Source organism: Lycorma delicatula, chromosome 13 (assembly GCF_047948215.1).
Source record: "Lycorma delicatula isolate Av1 chromosome 13, ASM4794821v1, whole genome shotgun sequence".
NCBI lineage: Eukaryota > Metazoa > Arthropoda > Insecta > Hemiptera > Fulgoridae > Lycorma > Lycorma delicatula.
The window spans coordinates 48989526-49017465 of NC_134467.1; the positions used below are offsets into that span (position 1 = coordinate 48989526).

At 30.3% G+C, this 27940-nt stretch overlaps 1 protein-coding gene and 1 long non-coding RNA gene across 6 annotated transcripts in view; one reads left to right on the forward strand and one right to left on the reverse strand.

Annotated features, from left to right (window-relative positions):
* The window catches only part of LOC142334103 (uncharacterized), a 32167-nt gene extending 26859 nt beyond the window's left edge, over nucleotides 1–5308 (reverse strand). Inside the window, exon 1 of the long non-coding RNA XR_012758768.1 lies at nucleotides 5111–5308. This is a non-coding gene — a long non-coding RNA (uncharacterized LOC142334103). The remainder of the gene's footprint in view (nucleotides 1–5110) is intronic.
* Nucleotides 1–27940, forward strand: part of LOC142334101 (uncharacterized) — a 62704-nt gene that overhangs the window by 3623 nt on the left and 31141 nt on the right. For 3 of the 5 annotated variants that reach the window (XM_075381799.1, XM_075381802.1, XM_075381797.1), the window contains exon 2: nucleotides 24432–24560. In XM_075381799.1, coding sequence (XP_075237914.1) covers nucleotides 24483–24560 — 78 coding nt within the window. In that variant the 5' untranslated portion in view covers nucleotides 24432–24482. Of the gene's footprint in view, nucleotides 1–80; nucleotides 198–12242; nucleotides 12428–24431; nucleotides 24561–27940 lie in introns of those variants that run through there. The other 2 variants (XM_075381798.1, XM_075381800.1) reach the window with 2 other exon arrangements.

Below are 27940 nucleotides of genomic sequence, written 5' to 3' on the forward strand. Positions count from 1 at the left end.
CTACAGTACCTGTACGTAATGTTTTGTAGCAGTATGAATTTATTTCTGTTATTTTTAATCCTTGGAAATTCCATTGAAAATTATTTTAATAGTACATGCTAGTTTCTTCTACAAATTTTACATATTCCTGAATTTGTGTTGACCATTGTGCCCTTCAACTTTAACATGTTAATTTTTACATATATGATAATGAAGAGGTAGGTTGTTTAGAAGTATACAGACAATTATTTATATCTACGTAGAATATAAAATTTAATTTTTTCATGCTGTGTATATGTGTGCTTACTCGATCATTGTCAAAAATATAGTATAGATATAAATTTTAAGATATCTTAAAATCTTTTTTTCTCTCTTTTTTAAATATAAGTTTATGTATATTTTATTGTATTTAAATTATATATTTATTTATGTTTTCTATTTTACTTTATGCTGTAAACTCAAAATTAGTTATTAGTCAGATAGGAGTACACCTCGGACATTTTTGTTACCACTATATTTTTTTTTAATAAAAAGGATTCTATTATTTGAACATGAGTTACGGTTCACTTACCGACTTAAAAATTATTTGCTTGACTTTTTTGTGGTGTGGTTGGTATAAATTTAATTGTTACTATTTATCTTCTTGATTAAGTTAACGTTACATTAGATTTTCTATTTTGTATGTATATATCAGGTGAACTTCTAATGTCATTACAATTAGAATCACTTTTACAGTTTGTCTGATGCCACGCCTTTTATGAATGTAATAACTTATAAAATTGTAAGCATTTTCCATAATAATTAACCGTTTGTCCAAACTAGAAAGTGCTGACTTTTGGAGTTCTCTACGAGTTGAAGAAAGATAGTTTCATAAAACGATTGTAATTATTGCTTTTTCTTAATGTATATGATTGTTTTGACTACTGATGGTATTAAATTGCATAACTAAAATTATTTAAATTCAAGAAATTTTTGTTGTAAAATATGGTAATTCTGAGCAATTGATCAACTTCAGTTTTTTTCATGTTAACATAGAAGATGTTTAGGATCTAAATGTCTGAAAGCATGTTTGGATAGCGGGTGACCCGTAAGTTCACACCATGTTAGTACTCTAGTCGATTAGTAATCAGTTTTTGGAGTTATTGAGATTTGTTCAGTTTACTGATTTGTTCTGTGTTGGGAGATTAGGGTTAAGGTTAGGAATAAACCGTAAACTAACCTTAATGGTCATTAGAGTCGAATCGAACTGTGATTCTGGTGTTGAAGATGACTGATTGTGTTTTTTGTAAGGTGACATCCATCATTCAAATGACTTATAGCATAGAAAATGTATTATAGTCTCTTTATAGTGACCATATTTCCATTTAAAAATAAATTCAGCCAAGCGTTATATGAATCCATTTAAGTATTGTCATACCTTGGTAATTTATCTCCAACCTCTCTTCAAAAAAGTGTAACCTTAACTCAACCTCATGACAGAATGGATTAGCATCTGAGCATGTATCGATGATTCACAGAACTGGTTGCTGATCGGTTAGACTACTGTGATAACACGCTGCTGACTTTAAAATTGCACAAGTCACCTGCTGACCAAACCTGCTTTCCAACATTTAGATTTTTTTCTCCTGATACTAAGCATATTTCCTATGATATATTAAAGTATGAAAAGAATTAAATTGATCTAGTAATTGCGCAAAATTACTTAAAATAAACTTTCCATTCTAAATTCTAATGCACGTTGAATCATTAAAACTATAAATTTTCATTTAATAATAGTAGATGATTTTTAAAACAAAAGTATGTTTATAAAGTTTCTGCATTCAAAATAGAATAAATCAAAATATGTGTGTGTTTCTTGAAAATAAAAATAAATATCGCGTTATAAGATAGATTAAAAATTTGTAAATAATAAATTACAGACTTTGCGTATAAAAATTCATAATTTCTCACTAGAAAATTTCTGTTTATCGAATCAGCATTTCATGATTATTTTATCTGCATTTAAGATAAAACAGATCTTCTGATTGTAAATGCTTTAGGATCTGTTTAGTGTGAGCAAAAAAGACCATTTATATCTTGGGAAAAATTTCTATTTCATTGAATATACTACTGTAATTTTACTAATATTATAACAAAGTAGCCGAATATTTCCAAATCATATGCTGTGTCTGAATATTTTGAAGTTATTCGGTTTGTTAAATTTATGTTTTCTATTTGTTGTAATTTAAACAGAATTAAATAAATTTTAATTATATGTTCATTTGGTTTTGTTGTTCAGTCAGAAACGATCTTCCCTGTTGTTCACAACCCTTCTCCCCCCAAAAAAGGCAATACATATATGCATTAGTTTATGATTACAGCTAAGACATATTTTCAGTTCTGTTAATTGACCACCACTGTTTTATAACTTACAACAAATATTAGTCTGCCATTAATTAGTATGCAACTGCACATTTACTCGCCACACACCTTTCTACACCTCCATCTCTCATGGTCGTCACTTACATCCGACACCGTATATTTGTAGTGATTTTTCTTTAGGTCAAATGTTAACATTTTGCATAAAAACAATACAACTATTTTTCGTTTTTATTAGCTCACGATTACTCCACGACTTATTATTTAAAACGATTAACTCCACTCTCTGATCGAACTAGTACAGTATTATTCATTTACAACAATGCACTTTGAAATAGAAAGGACCAGCCAGAACACGCTTAACTATTAAATTCTGCCGGTGTATGTGTATTATAAAAAATAGTAGGGAACAGCTAACAGAACCTGTCCCTTATTTTTTACGGTTTGTAATATATATTATTTAAAAAACAGTACATGTTACACCTTTTTGGGTCGAATGAATCGAGTCTTTTGACGGGATATTACACTTAATAACAAGTAAATATGAACTCCGTTAAATGACGTGATCCGCATTTCTCCGTAGTTACGACGTTCCGTCAAATGACGGGAACAGCACTCTAAGTGTTAAACTACAATGATTTGTGATTTTTAGACATGATGGTGAGGAATAATTGCATTATTTAATAAATAGGGGGTCTTAATTATAAAATGGCCGCCACATATTTGTTTCTAGAAGTAACAGTTATTACCGATAATTAATATCAATCAACTAATTAAAATACTATTACTAATAATAATAATAGTATCAGTGTTAATTAAGTATTTAAACATTTCACATATATAAACATACAAATATTTAACTTGATCGGTAAGTAAAGTATTTAATTATTATGTTTAATTAAATTCCCTGTTATAAAAACATATTCAAACGTTACATTAAATTTTACAAAATAGCCAATTTGGTAACTACCCCTAGTAATTACCTCTTAAGTAAGGGATGAATAAAATACCGAATTTACCGTCAACAGTTATTAATAAAAAGAAGGATTAACACAGTTTAATTTCATTTCATTAGATTATAATATAAAATTATTTATCTACGAAAACAAATATCTTTTTAGAAACACCTTAAATAAATAATTATATAATACAATTTAATGGAAAGTTGTGTTTACATATCGGTCTTACGTAAAAGTTATAAAAATTCCTCAAATAAATTTTTTTTAAATATTAGGCATAGAGAATTTAGATTGTCAAAATGTCTCTGCTACAAAACGGTCTAATTTTTACTTCCTTGTACGAAGTAAAGGAAGTATTGTAATCGCGAAAAGTGTCTGTTTTCAGATTTCAACGGAAATATCCATTTTCATCATCCCCGATTTCATTTTGACTAGTTTCGGCGTGACTTCTGTACGTCTCGTATAACTCAAAAACGATTAGCCGTAGGATGTTGAAATTTTTGGGTTTAGAACAGTTGTAACATCTAATTGCGGACCTCTCGTTTTGATTGCAATCAAGCGGACCAAAAATGTACAAAACAGCCCGAAATCCAATTTTTATTTGGATTTTTGAGGTTTCTTAATTGCAGTAATAAGTCCTCATCGAGAGCTTGTCAACGATATATCATAAGCGGTATTTATTTTCATCGGTTTCATAGTTATAGCTCAATAAAATTTTAATTAATGAAATATTTGGATCTTACAAAGGGAAAGGCACATCGGTTCAAATCTGATTTCATATACATATTTTTTTATTTATTTAAATATATTGATTTATTAATAATTATTAATCTCAGATTGTAATAATAGTTTTAAAATAAATAATGATTCAATAATAACAAAAAACTATATATATATATATGAAAAAAATCGGAAGTTATTAATGAAGTAAGATTTTATGTAATTTTCATTTAAAAAAAATATGTATATGTAATATAATAGGCGTACAAAGAAGTCATGTGGTGTCCACATTAGATATTTCCTCTATGACACAAGTACATCAGGGAGGCTTCATGGAGAAAATCTGAAGTTTTTAATCGAAAGAGTACCATAACTTAGAGAAATACAAAAAAACTATTTTAAAGTTAAAAAAAATTTAATTAAATCTTTGAATGGGTGGGGGGTGGATTTTTTCTTTACCTTCTGTTCACTAAGGATCACGTTTCCAAAATTTTGATCTCTTTTGCTTTCCAAAATGTCACATTTCTTCGGTCCATCTATTCAGGTTTATACCTTCTTTTTCTTTTTCACTAGAAACGTAGATTTTCAAATCAATTTTCTAAATTTATCTCTGTCTTTATACAGATCATTATAATGTTTATTATTTTTAAATCTGTTTATTTTTCTTTAAACCGGGCTCTGTTTATGTAGAGATTAAATAGGGTTTAGTCAAGCACCGATTCCGGTGGCGTCTCGTACTTGAAATTACTGGGGGTGCTGCTCCAGAAAAACCTTTTCTGGACCTTTTCAAGGGCGTGGTCAAATTTTTATGGAAATTAAAAGAACCGACAAAAATGAATCGAATAGAATAGCTGGAAGCAGGATATTAATCTAATTCTACACTTTATCGGTTTTTTAAGCACAGCACATTCTGCTTTAAAAATCGTATTCGGTTTAACCGTATTATTAATAAAATGTCAATACGGATAATATTTTTTAGTATTATTAGATAATAACTTAATAAAATGTCGGTTTAAAAACACTGCAGTCTAACGGTACTTAATTTAAATTTCTATTACATAGAAACAAATACGTAATTATTTTTTACTAATTACCTTCTCTTTTGCCCTTCCAGCGTATTTTTGGACGGTTGTGGCGATCAAAGAGTTCTTGCTTTACACAATCTTCTGATCGCTACTGAAAAACAACTAAACCGCTTTCGTATTCCTTCTACCGACTAAACTAGAAAAGGGAACGAACGTGGAACGTTCCACACACACGCGGAGTAAAAACAAAACTACCTTCTACCGGCACGCAAGGGTCAGAACTGCGGGAGCGACAGTGCTTTCTCTCCCTCAAAGCATCGTTCAGCGTTCTTTACGCGCATGCGTAGAATAGCCAAACAGTACGCCGCTGTAACTGTGAAGCTCACAGTTTCATATAAAGATTTTTGTATGTTTTCATACACGCGCAGTTTGTTTACTTGAATTCTATAAGCTAACCGAATAAGATATACATGAAAAATTGATGATTTTTGACATCGAAGTAACTTAACTAGGAAGATTTCCTTCAATTTTAACGCGATTCAATATAATTGTGTCAAGAATGCTTAACTTTTGAAAAGATTTAAATAAAACCTCTTTCTGCAATTCTAAATTATTTTATCAGAGCAAAGGTATTTAACTTTTCGCTGAAAAATAATAAAATAACAAACTGTAGTAAATCGTAATGATACCGTAATAGATTTAGACAGATCTTAGAACTAATAATATGATTCGACACCCCCCTCAATTTATTTTGTATATAATCGCATAATTGAGGGTATAAATTAAAATAAAGGACTGTATAAATTTTATAATTGAATTTATTCATACGTATAAGAAATTTTACACCGCAATAGATTCATTAAATAAAAAGTCGAACTCTAAATTCACTTCTTTGATTTTTCTCCTGTTCTTTCTATTTTTATTAAAACATTCCTTTCTTGATGTAATTAGCTTAAATTGTGACACCCTACCATGTAATGCATAGAAAATTGAAATACAGCATCTATTTTAATGACAATTGAACACCTACCGCAAAAAAGTTGACAACACAGTTGTAGGATTTTCCTGTCACGCGGATTTTCTCTGATGCACGGCTTACGCACACAACTTAATTTGAAATATTTATCATTTTATTTAAATATAATATTTTTTGTTTATTTAATTCGATGATTCTAACTAGAGTGCGCGCGCATACAGTGTATTATTCGCGCGTGTTAGGCGGTACTAGCGGTTACTTTAGATAATTTTTATACTTTAAACATAATTAATTAATTTAATTATACCGCTCTCTCTCTCTCTATATATATATATATATATATATATACTACTGCTGCATCAGAACATTTTGTAAGTAATATTGTTTCCTTAATTCATCATGTTCAAATTTTATTTTATCACTAGGATCCCTCGTCCGCGCTATATGCATAATTTGGCATATGAAAATATTACTACCAAATCGAATGTCGAATTTATGCCAATTACGAGAATGGCTTACCCTGATGATGTAAATTCTTAGTTCGGGAACTAAAAATATACAGAATGTTACTCTGTACAGCCGCAAATTTCTAAACTGTCGTCATTTCCTATAATTTTATTATCAAATTAATTTATTTTTACGTATATTATGGCGCTAATACAAACTGATATTTTATAGACGACGAATTAAATTTAGTAAATCAAATAATTACTGTTTGAAGTCGATATTAACATAGACATTAAATCTTGGTAAAGGAAGTTATAGATTTTTATCTATAAGGTTTTTATTTAATGATTTACATAGCAGTGAAATTGATGAGATTTAAACTGCGGTTAAGTTTCCAGGTGTCATAAGAAAGTTACAGGTAAAATTTCGTAATGACTGATTCATTAGTTTTTGCGGTTATCGGGAACAAATGAAACGCACGGCGTCAATATATGTATAGATTGAGGTTAATTATATTTTTTTTTTTTGCTGTTAACGTATATTTTTCGATTCCAGAAGATATCTGAAGAATTTTCCACAACTAGACTGTAACTTCTTCAATAGCTAATCATCAAAGAAAAATAACTGAACTACAAATTATTATAGATTATAAAAAGATTAACGAGTGATACATAAGGATGTAATGTGTGCGCGCTCACACACACACAGTGAGAGAGAGATTTATTTTTTATTAATACTATCAAAAAGTAATGTGTGAAGTTTATTCTATATCCACCACCGACAATTGTTTAGCCAGGTTTCATACATTAAAAAAAAATTAACAGGTCTTGAATTCAATTCTTGTCTTACAACGATCTTTTCAATAATTCCAATCGAAATAATGGCCACAAAGGATTTAAAAAAATAAATGCATCGGTGATGAAAACGTTTGCAATGTTAATTTTATATTTTTGGTTCGTTATAATTTTATAAAATACTGTAGTAATATATGGGATGCATTTAAGTTGTAACTGTGTAACCTTGAAAGGTTGTATGTAGTCGAAGTGACGAAGGGGGGACCTCCCTTCCTCATACAACGTACTAGGTTGCTAGGAAACCGATCGGTTTCCTAGCAACCAGAGTTGCCAGACTTACAAATACACCAACCAGAGTTGCCAGACTTACAAATATACATTACCAGATAGACAGCGGTCAAAGACTTTGTTATTATGTCTTCCGCGCTACTAAAACAAATATTCAATTAACGCGTCAAAATGCATCTATTAACAAACTTGAATCGACAGCATATCAACGTTCAATTATTATTTTTTTTTTTTTTTAGCATGCTAAAAATACAAAGACTGACTGGGATTCGACACCTTTATTTTAAAACGGATTATTTTTATAAACACAAGGGTCAACATTGTATTAATCTTTCATATTATACGTATTTTAAAGTTTATGTAATTTAACATTACATATTGTGTAGGGGGCTGATGATGATCGTAAAATAATAATAATAATAATGAAAATTATTTTATATTGAAACGGTTTTTTATACTTTTTTGCATTTGAGAAACACAAAACATTTGCTTAGATTTAATACATAATTTACTACGCAAATAAGAATCATAATGTTAGTATATCATTTTTTTCATAATTCACATATACTTCACACTCACACATTTACACTCCAATAAAAGTTATGAATTATTATAAAGCTAATCGTCGATTTTTCTTTCTCGCCATAATATCTAAAATTTCATCAGGATTAACAGTAATATCTCTACATGTAATCTATTATATCTCTAAAAGAAGCACAAAGACCGACATCATATTCATATCAATAATATTGCAATTCCTTTTGTATGCGTTTGTAATACAAACATCTCTTGTTTTGTGTTTGTTTTTTCTGTATCTGAATATGACTGGAAATGTCATTACTAGAAAAGAGAACCGAACGAATCGTCGGTAAAGTTGAATTTCATTTTATTTATTATATATAAACTATTTTATCATCGTGTTTTCTATTTGCTTAAGATTTGAAATTTTTTTTCAAAATTCAATTTGATTATAAACACGAATTTTCCTCAGTAACGATGGATTTATAATTAAAAACTTGCGCTTTACAAGTTCAAGAACGTTCACGATCGTAATTCTTCAACTTGCAGAAATCTGATGATTGCAATTTACATGTCCTCGGAACAGGTTTTGCAGACGTGCTCGAGATAGCAGGGGTGTTACATCTTGTACAATAGTTAGTTGTCATTCGTTTCTTTTGGTAACGGCACATTTCACAGAAGGTTCTCTATTTTTCTTGTCTTCCGGTCGGTGTCTGTGCTTCATTGTTTCCTAGGATCCCTCCAATAATTGTTTTCGATGACCGAGGTAAAGTAACAACTTGCAGAAGAGTTTCCGGCCAGGGAAATTTCATCTTTCATGAAATTTGTCCTTGTCATTTATTTTTGCGGTATTAAAATTTACAATGCGTGAAAAATGCCAGATTTTTTTTTGTGGGATTTGAACCCAAAACCTTCCCGATGAGTTAAAAAGAGCAATACTTACGCATCGTTTATTTTATAATTGAACATTTTTAATCATTTTAATTTTTCGATATCAAATAAATTTTTTATAAAGTAGGAAAATATACGGCTCTATAGTTTTAATTACTTTTATTATTTTGATTTTGTACGTGAAACGATTTAAATAATTCGATTAAGCTATCTCTCTACAAGAGTGAATGATTGTTTTAGCACTTTCCGACAAGACACGGCGCAGTACCGACATCGACAAGAATATTTTCACGTTACAAGTTTTAACTTAGTTGTTGTCTACCAGTTTCAGTGATTTTTTTTTTGTTTTACTACCCGACATTATTTTTTATTATAGTTTATTTCTATTATCGTCATTAAACTTATCCCACAAGCAGGGCTTACTATAAGTTCGATTAATGTTACTACATCGTATTTAAAATTAGCCATATTTTAGAGAAAAATTGGAGACGCAACCGGTACAAAACAACGAACTGAGACGACACAGTACCGACGCCGACATGTCGGTCATTGTGAAAGGTATTCGTGAGTTTAAGTTAATTCTTACGACCGCCGACAAAGTGTCGGTAAGTGTGAAAACAGCCATTGCCTGTAAAAAGATTCTTTAATTTTATACTACAAATTCATTACAAAATTTGTTGATAAGCAATGGCTCCCAAATTTTGCCGAATTGCGGCGCCCTTTTTCAGTTAAAACTTTTCCACGGCGCCATACCCTAAGTAAAATAATGACTACTCGTGAGTAAGAGATAAAAATAAATTAAACTCGTGTATCTTCATTACTTAACATTTTTTTTTTTCTTTATTAACGTTAAATTAATAATTATAAATGTCTTGGTTCAATTAATTATGAAGCTTTTACAATATTTCGAAGGGCGCCGCGGCGTCAGGTTTGGGAATCGCTGGTCGATAAGGTTTCTAACAAAAAGGTTTCGGTTACTGTCAATACGAAATTGGAAAATTATCCTCGATTAATTTTTCCTCATCGAGAAACAATTATTTCCATTTAAAAAGTTTTACTAGCGGTTTTAGCATTAGTTGCCGTTAAATTCAACGCGTATAAAAGAAATTTCTTCTACTAAAATAACAGTTTGTTCAAAATATTGTCATATGCTTTATTGTTTCAACCGTGTTTACATTTACGTCTGCTATTTTGTCCCGATTTGGTTGAAAACAGCTCGGTCAGTTATGTATTATTTTTAAAATACTTTTTAAAAAAACATTTCTATAAATAGACCAAAAATGTCAAATCTTTGCTTCGTGATAGTTATATCTATCTGTAGCGATATCATTTCTGTTTCTAATCTTCTTTTTATTTAGTCTGAAACAAATAAATTAGACGTTGAAATGGATTTTATTAGAATTCCTTTTTTTTCAGTAAAAGAAGACTGATCGGTGAATCATAAACGTAAGACCGCATGATAAGGTCGGTTATAGTTTATTTTAAATGCGTTAAAGTAGCTTGTTCCCCTCCTTTTTTATATTTTAAATGGAAGAGTACTCGGATGAAATATCAGAACGTTTTACTCTTCGGTAAAAACATTAATATAGTATTGAGGTATATTATTTGAACAGCAGGTATTTTCTTAGCGGTTTCCACATCGTTGAGGTAACGAAATAATAATTTAAAAAAAAATCATGAGTATGCTCAGAGCAGAGAATGAAATAGCAATCGATCGCGTTGCAAATAAGTTTTTAATATATATATCGCATCGACTATGTTTATATAATAATATTAACAAACAAACGAAACAAAATACACACCTGGGCTGTTTCTAAATTGGCCTCTAACTGTTGAAAATGTTTTGCAGATTATTTCGACTAAGCGGTACGGTCAGGAATGTCTCTAATCCTGTTGCACGACTGTCTGCCATCATCCGTTCTGTAGGGTGCCGGCAAAGCATCGTGTAAAGGCTGAAACTTGTCGTGCGCTCCCGTCAACCGTTACGAATATTGTACGATTAGTATTTTCTCCGGCAGAAGGAAGAACAGAGATCTGTCAGTGACTTTTTTTGGTCGATTTCATAAGAAAGCTAACTATTGTAATGATACCGTGGTTCGACTTTCGGAAAATTTCGACATATCTTCGCGTTTCACATCCTCCAGACTCCAAAACCACCCGGTTAAAAATGTTGCGCGCGCGCACACGCACACACACTTCACTTTCTTGTTGACACGATAATTTCCGTAATTTTGCGCCAATCTCTTTCAAATTTATACGTAAAATATAACCACCCAAACTCTCGGTCGAGTTTGTTAACGGGCAAAATCGGACCGTGGGACTGGAATTGGGGGCGCTTTTTTGAAAAAATAATACCTTTCTTATTAAGTAAAATATCGAATTCGTTTAAAGTTTCTACTATTCTTCGGGTAAGGACCTAGAACACCTAAGTAAAGTCTTTTGATATCACCGACCGTTGGCCCAGGGGGTGGAAAAAATGGGGTTTCGAAGACAAAAAAAATCGTACCTCCTTTAATAGGCACAGTGTCGAATAGGTTTAAAGCGGTAATTAGTTGTATAAACGTACCTAAAACTTCTGTCTTAAACAATTTTTGATATGACCTACCCTTACGGCAAGGGATGATCAAAATATTGCTGGAACTGTAACAAGATGGAGCTTGCCGTACGCTAAACATGTGAAACTTTTTTCACATGTACCTACTTAGCACCGGTGAAATCTACTACCGCCTTCCGACGTCTCGAAAGGAATTTTTTGTCATGAAATGTAGACGTTATTGTGCACTGAATTGTCACGATAAGTTTGGTAGTTACCGAACAATAAACACAAATAAATAACATTTATGTAAAAAATTTAAATATAAGGAAATAAACTCGTAAAATAAGAGCGTTACATGACGAAATTGACAAGTAAAATTCAAAAAATTACAATTAAATAATGAATAAACGTTATAATTAATTATTTTTTGGCATTTAGGGGTAACGTGATAGATGCTTTCAGCTGTCAAAGAATTTATTTAACATATTAAAACATTTCTATTTTATTACAGATTTTTATTTTCTTTTAAAAGTATACGCAATTTCAAATTTTTAATTTCGGTTTATATTTTTGATTATTCATTTCGATGATAATTCATGAAAAACAGTCGCGTGTCTTTCAAATATTACTCGCTACGCTCTTAAAAGTTACAGATAACTTCGATCAAGCTTTTTTTGAATGTTTAGGATGAGAAACAACTTGAAGAGGTAACCGCATTCGTATGATTTGACATGTGATTTTTTTTTTCAGGGAAATCTTCATGTTTTCTTCAAATCCAATCATCCTGAATTACCCCTCACAGGCGATTGAAAACTTATTTATTCAATTTCAAAAATCGGATAAAAGCTTTAGGAAAAAAAATTTGTAATTCTGAAGTAAATACCATCGTGAATGCATAAGAGTGAAAGCATGATGTTTTGAACATATTCATTAAGGTATGTTAAACATATAATAATAAAAATAAATTTTTTGTTAACTTTTTCTTTTTAAATACTATTAGTAACTGGGTAAACTCGAGTTTTAGCCCGATCGATGAACTGGAACTTTTACAAAAAAAATTTTATCGGTAAATTTTCATCTTCAATTTGTGAGAAAACTCTTTGTCGTTGAATTAAGAGAGAATTCTTAATAATTTTTTGTTAATTTTGTAAAGGTATTCCCTTAAGATTACGATGAACTGTAATCTTGTACTCCATGTTGCGCTTTAAAAGTAGGTCTGATATTACAGAGTGACAAATGCGCAAAGTCGTAAAGTTTCATCGATAAGATAAATCGACGAGTAAGGTTATCTATCTAATTTGAAATATTAAAAAAAATTGTACCGTTTAAAAATTGATTATCGGTATCTCTCTCTTTTTCCTGTTTAACCTCCGGTAACTACCGTTTAGATCATTCTTCAGAGGATGATATTATGAGTGTAAATGAAGTGTAGTCTTGCACATTCTCAGTTCGACCGTTCCTGAGATGTGTGGTTAATTGAAACCCGACCGCCAAAGAACACCGGTATCCACGATCTAGTATTCAAATCCGTGTAAAAATAACTGGCTTTACTAGGACTTGAACGCTGTAACTCTCGACTTTCCAAATCAGCTGATTTGGGAAGACGCGTTAACCGCTAGACCGACCCGATGGGTTGATTATCGGTATCTAATATTTCGTATCGCGTTGTTTTAGTCTCGTTTATACTGAGAATCTTTACTTCCTTATTCGAAGTAATAAGGAACCGCGAGAAATTTCTGTTTTCAGATTTCAACGGAACAATCCATTCTGATCATCCCTGAATCCATTTTTACTAGTTTCGGTGCGATGTCTGTACGTACATACGTCCGTATATATCTCGTATAACTAACTTAAAGTCGTTAGCCGTGGAATGTTGAAATTTTGGATTTAGGGCTGTTATAATATCTTTGGCACCTCTGCTTTTGATTGCAATCGACTAAATTAAAAAAGCCCAAAATCTAAAAAAAAAATTGGATTTTGGACTTTTTCTTAACTGCAGTAACAACCCCTCGTCGAGAGCTTTTCAACAATATATCATAACCGGTACTATTTTCGGTTGGTTCCAGTTACAGCCAAATACAATTTTAATTAATATAATATTTGGATCTTACAAGAAGGCACATCGGTTCGAATCCGTAATTACGTATATTTTATTTTCATTTTTTAATTTTAAATATATTGATTTATTATTCCTCCTCTATGAATCATGAGACCTTGCCGTCGGTGAGGGAGCTTGAGTGCTCAGGGATACAGACTAGCTGGACCGAAGGTGCAACCATATCGGAGAGGTATCTGTTGAGAGCCAGACTAACGAATGATTCCTGAAAGAGGGCAGCAGCTCTTTCAGTAGTTGTTAGGGGCGGGAGTCAGAACGACTTAAACGGCCATATCAACATCACTCAGTCCTCTGAGTACTGCGCAGCTGAAAGCAATGGAAAACTACAGCTGCTTTTTTTTTTCAAGAAAATGTGGCTCTCTGCATTTTCACATAGCAATGATGGAGGCGCCTTCCTCGGTAAAATATTCCGGAGGTAAACTAGTCCCCGACCGGGTGGCGACTACAAAGGAATGGGTCACCAGAAAATTAAAAAATAACATTCTACGAGTCGGAGCGTGGAATGTGTTAGAAGTTTAAAAAAGGTTGGTAGGCTAGAAAATTTAAAAAGGGAAATGGATAGGATAAATGTAGATGTAGGCAGGCCACGTTTGGAATATGTAAAACAAATTGTTAGGGATGTTGGATGTAGAGGGTATACTGAAATGAAACGACTAGCACTAGATAGGGAATCTTGGAGAGCTGCATCAAACCAGTCAAATGACTGAAGACAAAAAAAAAGGAAAAAAAAGATTTATTATTATTTCAATAATATGTTTGTATTCATATAATATGTTTACAATCAGAGGTTAAAAAATATTATTAATAAATCAATATATTTAAATTAAAGAAATAAAAAATAAAAATACGTGTGTGAAGTCGGATTCGAACCGATGTGTGCACGGTTACGGACTCGACACGTTGTCATTTGCACCACTTATCTACTTGAGCGACGCGAAACAAATGTGTTTTATTAATAGTTTCGTTTATTTTTCTAAAATATTTAATTTTTTTGTTTTGTAGTTTTGTTTCGTTTAATACCTAATAAAATCCGTCACATTTTTAAATATATATATATATTTTTTTAATAAACTTCTAAATTCTTTTGTTTCTGTGCAGATTATTCATAGTTTTACTCGGAATCAAATTCTCTACAAATTTTGTTTAAAACCTTAATGCGTTTTTATCACCGATTTAACAACGTTATTTTACACCAAACGTAAAATAGTGTTTTTTTCAACTCCGATCTTTTGTTTATTACCCCAGATTTCTCAAATACAAAAAAAAAATACAGTTATAAGACCTTTTTTCTTTTTCCTGTTTAGCCTCCGGTAACTACCGTTTAGATAATACTTCACAGGATGAATGAGGATGATATGAATGAGTGTAAATGAAGTGTAGTCTTGTACATTCTCAGTTCGACCGTTCCTGAGATGTGTGGTTAATTGAAACCCAACCACCAAAGAACACCGGTATCCACGATCTAGCATTCAAATCCTTGTAAAAATAACCGAATTTACTAGGACTTGAACGCTGGAACTCTAAGCTTTCCAAATCAGCTGATTTGGGAAGACGTGTTCACCACTAGACCGACCCGGTGGGTACAGTTATAAGACCTACCTTTTTTCAGTTTTTCAGGTCAGATTTCATATAAAACCGCAAAAGTTCCCCCTTAATTTGGATCCCAGTATTATAGTATAGCTTAATTTGATGGAAGGCACATAAATAAGGGTGAAACCTTTCGCCGGCCGACGTTTGTTAACGAAGCCGTTTCCGAACCTATATTTGTACAAATTTTCTTCTTTATTTTCATCGGTATTTCACGTCCTAAATGTTTGTTATATACTTCGTGAATCACTCTGTATTAAACAGGTAACTGATATGCGGAACGCTAGAACTATATCGAATGCTTTTCTTTTAATACAATATTCTGGAAATATATTTTTCTTAATTTGAGACCAGCAAGCCGAGTCTTTTGTCTATTTTGTGCCTGTAGCGTCGGAACAAATCCTGAAAGTTTGTGATATTTTTCGTGAATATCTCTTCTGTACATTCCTGTCTTGTAACTTCTCTAACGTTTATTTTCTTGTGCTATTTTTTTAAATTTAATTTCCTGATATCTCAAAACGTAAAGAAAATTCAATTTCAACCCTCACTCCCACCATCTAACCGAAAGTAAAAACCGTATTTTTCTTCGAAAATTCTGTAAAAAATAGATTTTTGAAATTCAGATTAATTGTTTAAATACAAACGCACGAAAAAATGTCGACATATCTACATGAAATATAAAAGATTACTAAAAAATGATTCACAATTTCAGTATTAAAGATTATTTTGACCATATATTTCAGTATACGTTGAACGGGAAGCAGCTAAATAGTGTTTTTTGTTGTTTTTAATTAGGATCATTTAAAATTTCACGAACAGAATAATATTGTTCCTGTAAAATAAATTTTTTTATCGCATTTTAAATAAATCGGTTAAAAGTTTTTTCAAATGAGATTGGCAATTTTTTAAAACGATAACATAATAAGGCCGCCCTTTCTCATAAATATAGTATCGAGTTATAAACGAAAACAGCTCCGTTGTCTGTTTTGGTAAAAGTGGATATTGTTATTTTTTTAATTATAAGTGACCGTTCTTTTGAACAAAAATTGCACATAGAATGCAGAAAAATTAAAAATATAGATTAAGAGATGTAAAATCTAAACTGAGTTTCCGATCTCTAGAATAGCGTTTTTTCTTATATTAAAATTATATTAGTCCTTTATTTTTTCTAAATGTATTTAACACTTGAATTAATAATTAAGAGTATTCTGTACCTATCCGTTGAGAAAAAGAAAACATTTTTTTATGTTACGATGTAGATATTAAAATATTTCTAAACTTTTTTAACCTATTAGCGTGAAATAAAAAGTTTTTATAATGAAATTATCGTCTTACTAGATTTTCTTTCTGAAGTTGTATTAACTGTATCTTGAAATTATTCATTTACTGCCAAAGTTAACAAAGTTTGCGAATAATTTTTCTTAGATATAATAAAAATATCAACATTTGAAAAGGCATAGTAATATGACTTTAATGAATTAATTTTTGAAAACCACAATGTCGAACAATATTAAGTCCGTAATCTAAGGAGACCTTGTAAACGTTTTCAATGCGGTCAGTAACAAACCTCTTAATCCATTTTAGCACGTAGTGAATGTGCTTAGTACTACCGGGTGATTCAAAAAGGACCGTAACTCTAAAAGCTTATAAAAGTCTATTTAGATAACTTACAGATTTAAGTTTCTATTCTTCTAGTGACTGTGATATATGTAAAATATCTCCTACAGTAATATTACTAATTAAGAGTAATATTTTCTATAAAAGTAATGATGTTTATTAATTAGACGATCCATTTGGCGATCGTAATGAACATTTTGAATCGGTATATCGATATTTAAAATATATATTCGTCTTTTGTAAGGACAGGAAACTATTTCATTTCTCATTCTATATTCCCTAGTAAGCCTGAAAAAAGGATTTTTTTATTGAAATTTTTTTGTATTTGTTCGGTCAAGAGTTTTGTATATACATAAAATTATTGATGAACAAGTATAGAACTGTAAGATATATATATATATATATATATAGTGTCTAAAACTCTTTTTATAATTACACTGCCGCTTGTGCTAAAAATCAGTTAAAACTCTTGACAGTAGTTAAAACAAAGACGCAAACGCTATTGTATGTAACCAATTCAAGGACAAGTATATAAAAAAACTACGTAACAGAAAGGCTTGTACATGACCACTGTTCGTGTCGGCAAGACAGAGGATGTAAAAAACAGGCCATCGTTAAAGATAAATCATTTATTTTAAGATTAATATTTGCTTTGTTTTTGTTTGAAAAAGCGTTTGTTTAAATCAAAGTTTATATATTTAAAATAAAGTAACAAAATAATCTGAATTATGTTGCAAAATTTTTTTAACTAAAATTTTTAATTTATCGACTTTAAATATGTTTTATTTATAAGTATTTATATGAACAGTAAAGGAAAACCACAACTGATAATTTTTTATTACGATTAAATTTATGAAATGTTTTTGTGTTTTGGTCAAAATGGATTTTACAGCAGTTAAAATGAATATAACGATTTTAAAAACCGTTTTTGTTTATAAATCGAGTAAATTTAATGTTTAAATGCAATTTTTATTTATATTTTATCTTAAATTCACAGTTCAATAAGAACGAATCCAGTGTATTTTCAAAACTAAGTGACTTATTATGTAATAGAAAATAATTTAAAGAAAAAAGTTAATTAACTTTATTTTAAATAAAGTTAGATTTAGTAATAAAAATGCATCTTGCATTCCTATTTTAATAAAAAATATTCAATTATAGATTAGGAAAAAATATAACATCGTATACGAATTAATTAACAAACACCGATTTTAACTAATTTCGTAGCGATGAAAAATTTGAATTACAATTTTTTTTTTGTCTTCAGTCATTTGACTGGTTTGATGCAGCTCTCCAAGATTCCCTATCTAGTGCTAGTCGTTTCATTTCAGTATATCATCCCCTACATCCCTAACAATTTGTTTTACATATTCCAAACATTGCCTGCCTGCACAATTTTTCCCTTCTACCTGTCTTTCCAATATTAAAGCGACTATTCCAAGATACCTTAATATGTAGCCTATAAGTCTGCTTCTTATTTTAACTATATTTTTCCTAATGCTTCTTTCTTCATCTATTTGCCGCAACACCTATTCATTTGTCGCTTTATCCACCCGTCTGATTTTTAACATTCTCCTATTATCCAGGAATCTGTGAATGACTTACTAATATATATATATATATATATATTACTTACTAAAAGTAAGTAATGACACAATTAATTTTCTTAATTGTACAAAATAGTAATGCGAGTTTTTGAACCTGTTTTACATTAATTATTTACAGTTGCACTGTTTGTAAATGACGACAGAATATTCCAAGGTAATAATAACAGCGATAGACAAAAAAGATTGTTTTAATGTTTCTCTAAGTGCGATACCACTTCTTGAATTGCTTTTTTGTGTATATTACAGATCTGTAAATACAATTTTTCTTTTAAATAAATAATGCTTCGATAGAATTAAGGGAATATATTGTTAAAATGTATAATTTTGCACGGCATACCTGCGTTAGAATAATTTTGCTGATGCTTTTCTTGTATAAATAGCATCAGGCACATCCTGAATTAATGTCTAACAGTAATCGGCTAGCATGTTAGTATTCCATTTCCCTTTATAACGACTTTCCATCACGTAATTGTCTTGGTGAAAACGTTCACTGTGTTCATCACTTACATCTCCGAGGTTATCCAGCAAAAAATCCAGATGTGAATGGAGGAAATGTATCTTCAAAGATGTATTACATCCCATAGCTCTTAATAATTAAGACCTATGGAACGGTCAATAATAATTCTTTTTATCTTAAAGTAAAAGAAAGTAAATTCCTTTATCTTAAAGTAAAATTATTATGGAATATTCTTTTGTTTTAAGTAAAAAACAGAAGTTAAGAATTAAGAAGTAAATTTACTATTATAATGAAGCAATGATGTGAAGTAAGAAGTTGATTAACAATATTGTGGTAATTGTTGAATTTTTGTTTGCCGAGAAAATTTTTGTAAATGTCCTTAAATGAAGCCCAAGCTGCACTTTCTACATTATTTAACATCGAGTTAAATACATCATCTTTGACCGACTCTTCTTATTTGAGGACCAACAAATATTCCATGATGAAAGTAACAAGGTGTCGCACACCCGGCGTTGCGCAGTGGCTCGCCCTAAAATCCTTTTCCCGCCATGATGTTTAAATTCGTTTATGCGGTTGGCGCACAAACAGAAGCAAGACATCAATGTGATTAAAGGCAGAATTATCAAAAATAAACAAACTTTTGAAACATAAAAGAATAAAATTTATTGACGTATATGAAAATTGGCGTCGAAATGTGGATTTTTACTCTAATATTTATAAATAGGAAGTGCCGTACTCACGTGTGCGTGTACACCCACTTCCAAATAAATATGGAGTGTAGGCTTTTTTATAAATTTTTAAATTTTATATAAAATTTAATCGACTGTATGTGGAGTCGAGAATTATGATCGGAATGATAAATTTCGTTTATTTCTTAACGATATAATAATTTCTAATAATTTTTCTTAATAAATAATTTACCTTGAATTAATTATTAATGTACTATTAGATACAGAGCGGTTCAGAAAATAATTAACTTTAATTATTTTAATTCAAAATGAAAATATAATGGAAACGTTTTAATGAAATAGAAAAAAAAAGTTTTCATTAACATAAAAACCAAAACCGACCCTTTTGCAATTGTTCTCTTTATTGCACGCGGTTTAAAATGGTTTACCTAGAAAATCCCTTGCATTTCATTTGACTCGTTAGAAAAATATGTTTATCGAATATAAAATTATTTTTCACTAAACAATTTTTTATTTTATTTTTATTTCGGTATTATAAAGTAATATTCATTTTGGTATCCGTAAAAAAATAAGTAATATCTCATTTTCCCGTGTAAATTAGATTATTAAAAGCAATTTCTTTCAAAAATTGTTTTGCGATAATATTTTTAATTAAACTAAAAAAATCATCAATTCTGAAGATCGACCAAAATAAAAATATCAGATCTATAGTTATACAATTTTGAAATAAGTTCCCATTTAGTTGATTTTCCATTTTAACAACATTAAATAGTTTCACATAAAAAATGGAAAATAATATTAGTAAAAAAAATATTTTATGAGCATAAAACAACTTTAACATCTATACCAGTGACCACCGTCTCTGTATCCTTACTGCCAGGGGCAACATCCATTGGTTGGACTTATTCTTTTTTTGTCATCAGACGCCTTCCTAGACATCACTGAAGAACGCTTTCTGTCGTAGCAGCTAGAAATGAATTCTGTGGCTTCATAAACTTTAAATGTTTATAAATTTTTACAAAAAATTATTTTTAACAAACCGAGTTCAGAAACTGATTACACAAAAAAATCTGAAATTTGAGTACCCACTTTCACTATTTGGGGTAGCAGGGGGGTTGGAAAATGTATAAACCTAAATCTGGGATATGATTTGGGGGATGTCAGGGGGTCCGGAGATAAATGAAAATAAAAAGAAGGAATTTCCCCTTATAGCTCACCTTAGACTTAGAAAATATTCCAATTGGCAATACCTGTTTAGAATATTGCCACAGCTGTACACTACAAAACTGACAGTAACAATCCTGTCGAATCTAACTGGCCACTCTTAACGTAAAAACACTATAACAGTTGAAGTACACTTCACTGAAAACGTGATTACTCATTTACTCATTAATTTACAAAAGTAAATTACACCCACTCGCATGAATCTTAAGAAACACTCATTTTACGTAATCTAACACTTGACATTACCAAAATCACAAATAACACCACTAAAACACCTTTCACTTCTGGGAGTACAATTTAATGAACTCCTATACCAAAGGCTACTCAACAACACCTTTTCTTTTCTTATTCCTGTTTAACCTACAGGAATCATCATCGGGTATTATTTCTGAGGATGATATGTATGAGTGTAAATGAAGTGTAGTCTTGTACAGTCTCAGGTAGACCATATCTGAGATGCATGGTTAATTGAAACCCAACCACCAAAGAACACCTGTATCTTCGATCTAGTATTCAAATCTGTTTAAAAGTAAACTGCCTTTACTAGGACTTGAACGCTGGAACTCTCGACTTCCAAATCAGCTGATTTGGGAAGACACGTTTACCACTAGACTAACTCGGTGGTTCGCTCAACAACACCTAGGATTTGTCTAATTAGCACACACAAAGATCATCTGCTTGACATCATCAAGGACATCAGGATATGAGAACAAATCGTACTCGCTGGTACAGATACGACATGAAGCAGTTATGACATGACAGTAACTGAGTAAGGAAATAAGTCTACCTCACAGCTGTTTCTCATTGGTTCCAAATGAAATTATTAGACGGTTTATGTTTTTAAATCGTATTAACATATTTTAGAATGTGGTTGAAATAAATAACAACTATATAAACTTTTTTTTTTAATGCAAGTAGATACCTATAATCTGTTTGTTCAGGACAATGAATAAATGTTTACAACTGTCTTGAAGGAGAAACCTGAACGGCAAAAGTTAATTCTTATTTACATCATACTTCTCATAAAAGGATTTACTTCTTAAAGATCTTGAATTTTAAAAAAGGTCAATTGGATATAAATGTCAAAGATTAACTGTCAGAACATTTGGATGACTGTTGAGTTTTGGTTAAAAAATTGAGATTTCTTCTGTAACTATAGGTATCTTGAATCGTGTACATTGTTATTTGTATTGTACAAAGTTGTAAGGAAATAAAGTCTACCTCACAGCTGTTTCTCATCGGTGCCAATGACATTATTAGGTGGTTTATTGCAATGTGATGATGTGTAAAACTTTGTATTGTATACATAATATAATTATATTAGATCCTGTTAATATTTCTGCCATAAGTCCAGATCAAATTTTCGATGGCTTTGTAAATAATCTTGTTCAGAGATAATTTTGAGTTTCAATTTAGAATCCAGTACATTTGACAAAATTTAGTAGTATTCAGTTGTTCCTTTTTTTCCAAATGTGAGCCTTTTGTCAAGGTAAATACCAAAGCATTTTGGTATTCACTAAAATGCTTTGGTGAACACTTTAGTTGCTGCTTTGAAAATGCATAACTAAAATGTGTACTTTTAATTTTCATTAGACTTTATTTGTCACAACTTCTGCCACGCTTCAATGTTGTTAAACTCTTCTTGAAGGTGCTGTGAACTTGTGAATTACTTTTACACACTACAAGCAAATCGCTTATAAATATGCTATTTTAGTGTTGTGAGAACAAGCGTATTGGAAGTGCGTGTAGAATACACTTCCTTGAGCATTGCCTACAGTTACGGAAAATATTAGAGATAATTCAGTCTCGAATGTAATCTTGAAATATCTATTACTTAAAAAAAAACTGATAATGTAGATGTCGGATTAATTTTATAAAGGCCAGCATGTTACACTTCTTAAGAGTTGGCAGATATCAAGAAGAACAAGCAGAGCAGAATTTTTTGTCTGAAGCTGTGAATATTAGGGAAAATTTGATGAATCTGTTGGTTGAATGGTACTATGATCTGTTTGAAAGCCGATCATATCATACTGATATGATGTTATAAGAGAATTAGCATTAGTTATGCAAAAGCAAAAATTCTACTCGTTTATTAAAGACAGAATAAAATAATCTTATGCTGTCTGATTGTATATGTGATTTTTCACTCGTCATATTTCTTATATGTGCATGCCAACAATCTGGAAGTTTTTTAAACAACTTTCAAATTAAAAGTCCTTTTGGATGGTATTTGGGATAAATTTAATACATATTCTTAGAATTAACCTTCACTTCGACAAAGCAATACTTGTTGACACTTACTATCTCTTTTAAGAGATCTAATCCGTGCTTAATTCCTTTGGGCAACCAAGTTACAAGGTCGTGGGATTTTTGTACAGAAATTAAAAAAAAAAAACATTTAAATGACAATTTTTTGAATATACATTTTGTACAATGTTATTATACCGTCCAAATTTAAAACCCTCTGTACTATCATACTGTTGAAATCTAACATTAATTTGGTGTAAAACATGTTTATATTTATACTACAATAGTTCTCATGTGTATCTGTATATGTAATAAGACACAGATCAATGACAACAATTTTTGTTGAAGAGAAAAATCATAACAATTATTTAGAAGGATGATGCGCATTCAAAAGTCAATAGACTTGGCATGTGTTGTTATAGTCATCATGGTTATTATCAATAAACAAGAAAAATGGGTCGCTCTACAGTAGTTTTTAAATGTTACAATCTTTTTTTTTTTGTAATAATGATCAATTTTTAGTTATATGTTTATGACAATAAAACAATTACTGTCGTTTTCATTCAATCATTTATTCTTGATCTGTATACCGACTGGTAGAGATTGATTTGTTTTTGCAGTCAATAGGAAGTATAAAGTTTGTAGGAAATGTTTATTATGTCTACATATTTCCTCTATAAAGTTTAATATCAAATCTTGGCACTCCCTCAAAGTCAGATTGAGCTTTTAAGATAGAAAATTGGGCTGTCTGATCATTAACTGGTGTTTATAAGTGAAATTAAATATCCTTGTGTTTATATTTATGGATGTGCAATCTTTACTAAAAACAATTGTCACTTATTCTTAAAAAAATAACAATATCCACCTAAACTGAACCATATAACAGTACTGTTTTCGCGTAACTTGACATGGTACTTCAGATTACAAGAAAGGGGCCTTTATGTGCTTCTGAATTCCTGAATCATTTGAAAAAATCTTCCAGCAATTTATTTAAAATACAATTCAACATTTGTTTTATGGAAACAACTTTCCGTTGTTGATGAATTTTTAAATAATACTAATTAAAAAAAAATCTCAATTTATCTGGATTCCGATTAACATGTATTTAATTTTCAATAGTGCCCTCTAAATTGTGAATTATCATTTTGTGACTTTTTATTTTTAAATATTTACCTTAACATTATTTCATGTGTTTTTATAAAAAATTTGTATAGACTTTAAACACATCTTTTTTTATCGTATAATCTGTTTTATTATTACTAATTTATTTTATGATGACATAATATAATTATATAATGGTATTATTAAGTTACATTCAGAATAAAAAAAGACTATTTGTCGAATAATAATTAGTTTTTCAAATTTTTATAAGGTTTTTTTTTATCTTATTTAAAGGAGTCTGAGATCTCATTAAATGATGAAGTTTCACCACAGATTAATCTTAATATGAAAATCATTGAACGTGAAATAAATGATTTACACACTGTGAAGACAGAAGAAGAGATGGAATTTTATCCGGGTCATGTAAGTATTTATAATTATTGGATATTATAACAAACATGGGTTAATCTCTTGTTAATTTCATTTCTGTGTGTGTATGCGTGCACGCGTGTGTTCTGTTATAAAAAAAATTGTTTTTAATCCTCTTTCTATTTAATTAATATCGACTTATTAAGTTGTGTGTGAATGATAAACGGTTAATGTTTGAGGGCAAAAGTGTTGTTTTTAAACTTCAGTGATATCAGAAATGCGTGTATTTTTAACTTTTTCATAGAGTTATCATTTTAATAAGCTCTGGGTAAACGGTTGTTATTTGTAATGGCTTTTCATATTTGAATATTTATCAAGTTAGTAATAAAAACCTAACCTGATGCAGATTCAACAGAGTTGTGACATATAATTTTATTATTGAAATAAAAATAAAATAAAATTTAATTCTGTATTTACATTAGGAAAACTTAACATATTTACCATATTAAATGATATTTTAAGTTATGAGCTAACTTATAAGTTATGAGTAATGATATAAGTTATAAGCTGCTCTGTGGAGCTGATGCAGCAATGCTAAAGAAATCATACTAGAGTCACCTGGTGCAAAATGTTGTCAATAATTTCAGTTTTTTGTTGTGAACATTTGCCTTCAGTTATTGATAGTGCAATTTCAAAAATATGATAGTAGCGCAGAGGGTTTTATATTTGTACAGTATTATAATGTTATTAAAAGTTTATATTCAAAAATAATCATTTAAAACTTTTTCTAATTTTTGTAACCCTGTAACTTGGTTGCCCAAAGGGATTAAACACATGTTAGGTCTCTTATAAGAGACTAGATGTCTAACCAGAACCTGGACCATTCGAGGCTCAGGTCAGCCCATGCGAATCCCAGAGCCAACTCGGGGGCCACCTCAAGGTCTACCTCATGGCTGCAGACATCGCTTCAATTGCCATTCCCAATTTTCCAGGGGGACTGGTGTCCTGGACATCTGTAGATTTTCCTTTGGTTGTCGTTTCCATCTACCCAGGTGACTCCATATCCTAGACTCCCGCACTGTATGTTATTCTCATGGTTATGAGAATAATACTGATTAATAATAGTTACAGTATTCAGGCTTCACAGAAATCTGAAAAAGGAACTAAATTACAATAGGTAGAATAATGGGAACTATAGTAACTAAAGTACACACACCTTTGACGATGAAAAATTCTTAACTTATTTCTTTTTAAGGGCAGAAATATAATAATGAAGTAAAAGGATTAGTTTATTTTTTCCTTAATGAGTATCTTTAATTCATAACTTCACCCACCTTGGGGGCGAAGTTAAGTTATATCTTAACTTACAAGGGAGTTAGGGCCTCGGGTGATGGTTTAAAAGCTTCTCTGGGATAACATGAATGTATCCTGCAAATTTGAAAGTAATTGCTATTTTGTTTTTTTATCATTTTAGACGTTAACCAAATTTTCAATATTGTTGTTAGTGTAGCAATATTTTATATAAATATTTTCATCAACACTTTTATTATTTATAGGTATCAACATGCTTTTATTATTAGATTTAAAATTTTGCTTTTTATAACTATTATCAATTAATGACATGTTATATCCATTTTTTATTGTAATAACTTTAATCTAGTTTTTTTTTTATTATTATGTGTGTAATGTATGCTCTATTTAACATGTGTAAATTTATTATTAATTTTATGCGCCCAAGGATGATTTGAATTTTTGTTAATAGTTATTTTATTAGTTGTTGGTTTTTTATATACATGTGTTATAATTTTATTACGTTTACTAATTTCTGTCAACATCTAAAAAAAATTTTTTTCTGTATTTGTCAGTTTCGAATGTAAATTTTAAATTATTATAAGAATTAAGTTTTTTAAAATTATTAACTGTTCATTATTTATAATAGGTTCATAGATTACCAAAATATAAATATCATCCACGTATCAAACCCGTGTTCGAATTTTATAAATATGGGTAATACCATATACTATTCTACTCTCAAATTCCTGTAAATAAATTTTGTTCATAACGGCCAATGATGGAAATCCCATGGGTAAAGTATTATCTGGCGTATAAAAATTTGTTGTTAAACTCAATTATTTGTAAAAGTGCTGTCATCTACTGCAGCTTTGGTTAATATGTACCTTTATAAGTTTATTATTTATAATATATATATTCTCCATTTGAATTTTGAAAATCGGATGATTGTGTGCAAAGATATTATAACAGCACCACATTGCATCTCCTAAAACAGCGCCCTAGGGGCGTCCTGTTTGTTACCAGTGATGGTAATAATTGGTCTAGCCTCCCATGAGGTGCTCATATATCTCATCACTCTAGCCTCACACGCAGTCCCCGCTGGAAGTCCCATGGCTAAACAGAAATTTTATTACTGTAACAAAAATTTGTTGTTACAGAAATTTTTTTAATATTACTCGTATTATTTTTTTAATATTATTCAATTGACCGATATGAATCATTCATTTCAAACCCAGGTCACACAGTGACATCTCTGTCACTGTTCATTAATTCAATTCTCTCAGTTCATTAATTCAATTCATTAAAGTTTGTGCTTGAACCCATAAATCTCCACTACTACATACACATACTCATATTTTTTTTTGTTGAGATTGTTCATATACCATCTAATTCATAAATTACCTACAATGTGAACTTTGATCGTCATAACGTTCTTGTTTAGCTAGTTTTAATTATTATTGCTTTACATCCATTCTCAAAAATAAATATTTTCTGGATCTATGGAAAATAGCTGAAACCAATCAAACTAGGAAAACCATCTAATGATATAACATCGTATCGACTGATAAGCTTGCGAGGTGTGTGGCAGTAATGGACCCGCTAGACTCAAACAAGTAATAATTTTTTGAAGTACTTTCTATAATTTTGCAATTTTCTTTGTTGTTAAGAGCTAATTTTCCATTTTTATCATCAAGCAAAGGCTGAGTAATTGGTATTTGATTTTTTTTTCAATTTCTGTAAGTGTGGTAAATGTTTAACATCATTTATTTATTTAATTCAGATAAATGGGCATGAAACCATAAAAAGATCATAAGTACATAAAGTAGAAGATCTGTCATCATTTTTGTTAGTAGATTTAAAAGAAATATTTGGAATCATTAGATAATGATTCCTCAACTTTAACAGTATAATTAAAAATTAAATCTTTGTGACTAAAAATTTTACATATACATTGTTGTTAAATAGTCTTAATAATAAGTAGATCTATATTATTTTTGAAGCTTATGGAAATTTTTCTTATTAATAACTGTGATAATAAGTTCACTATAGAACCGCTTTGATAATTACATTTTTGTATAAGTATATTTGGTACATGACAAAAAAATTTCTGTATTGGAGATTAATATCAAATCCCAGTCAGG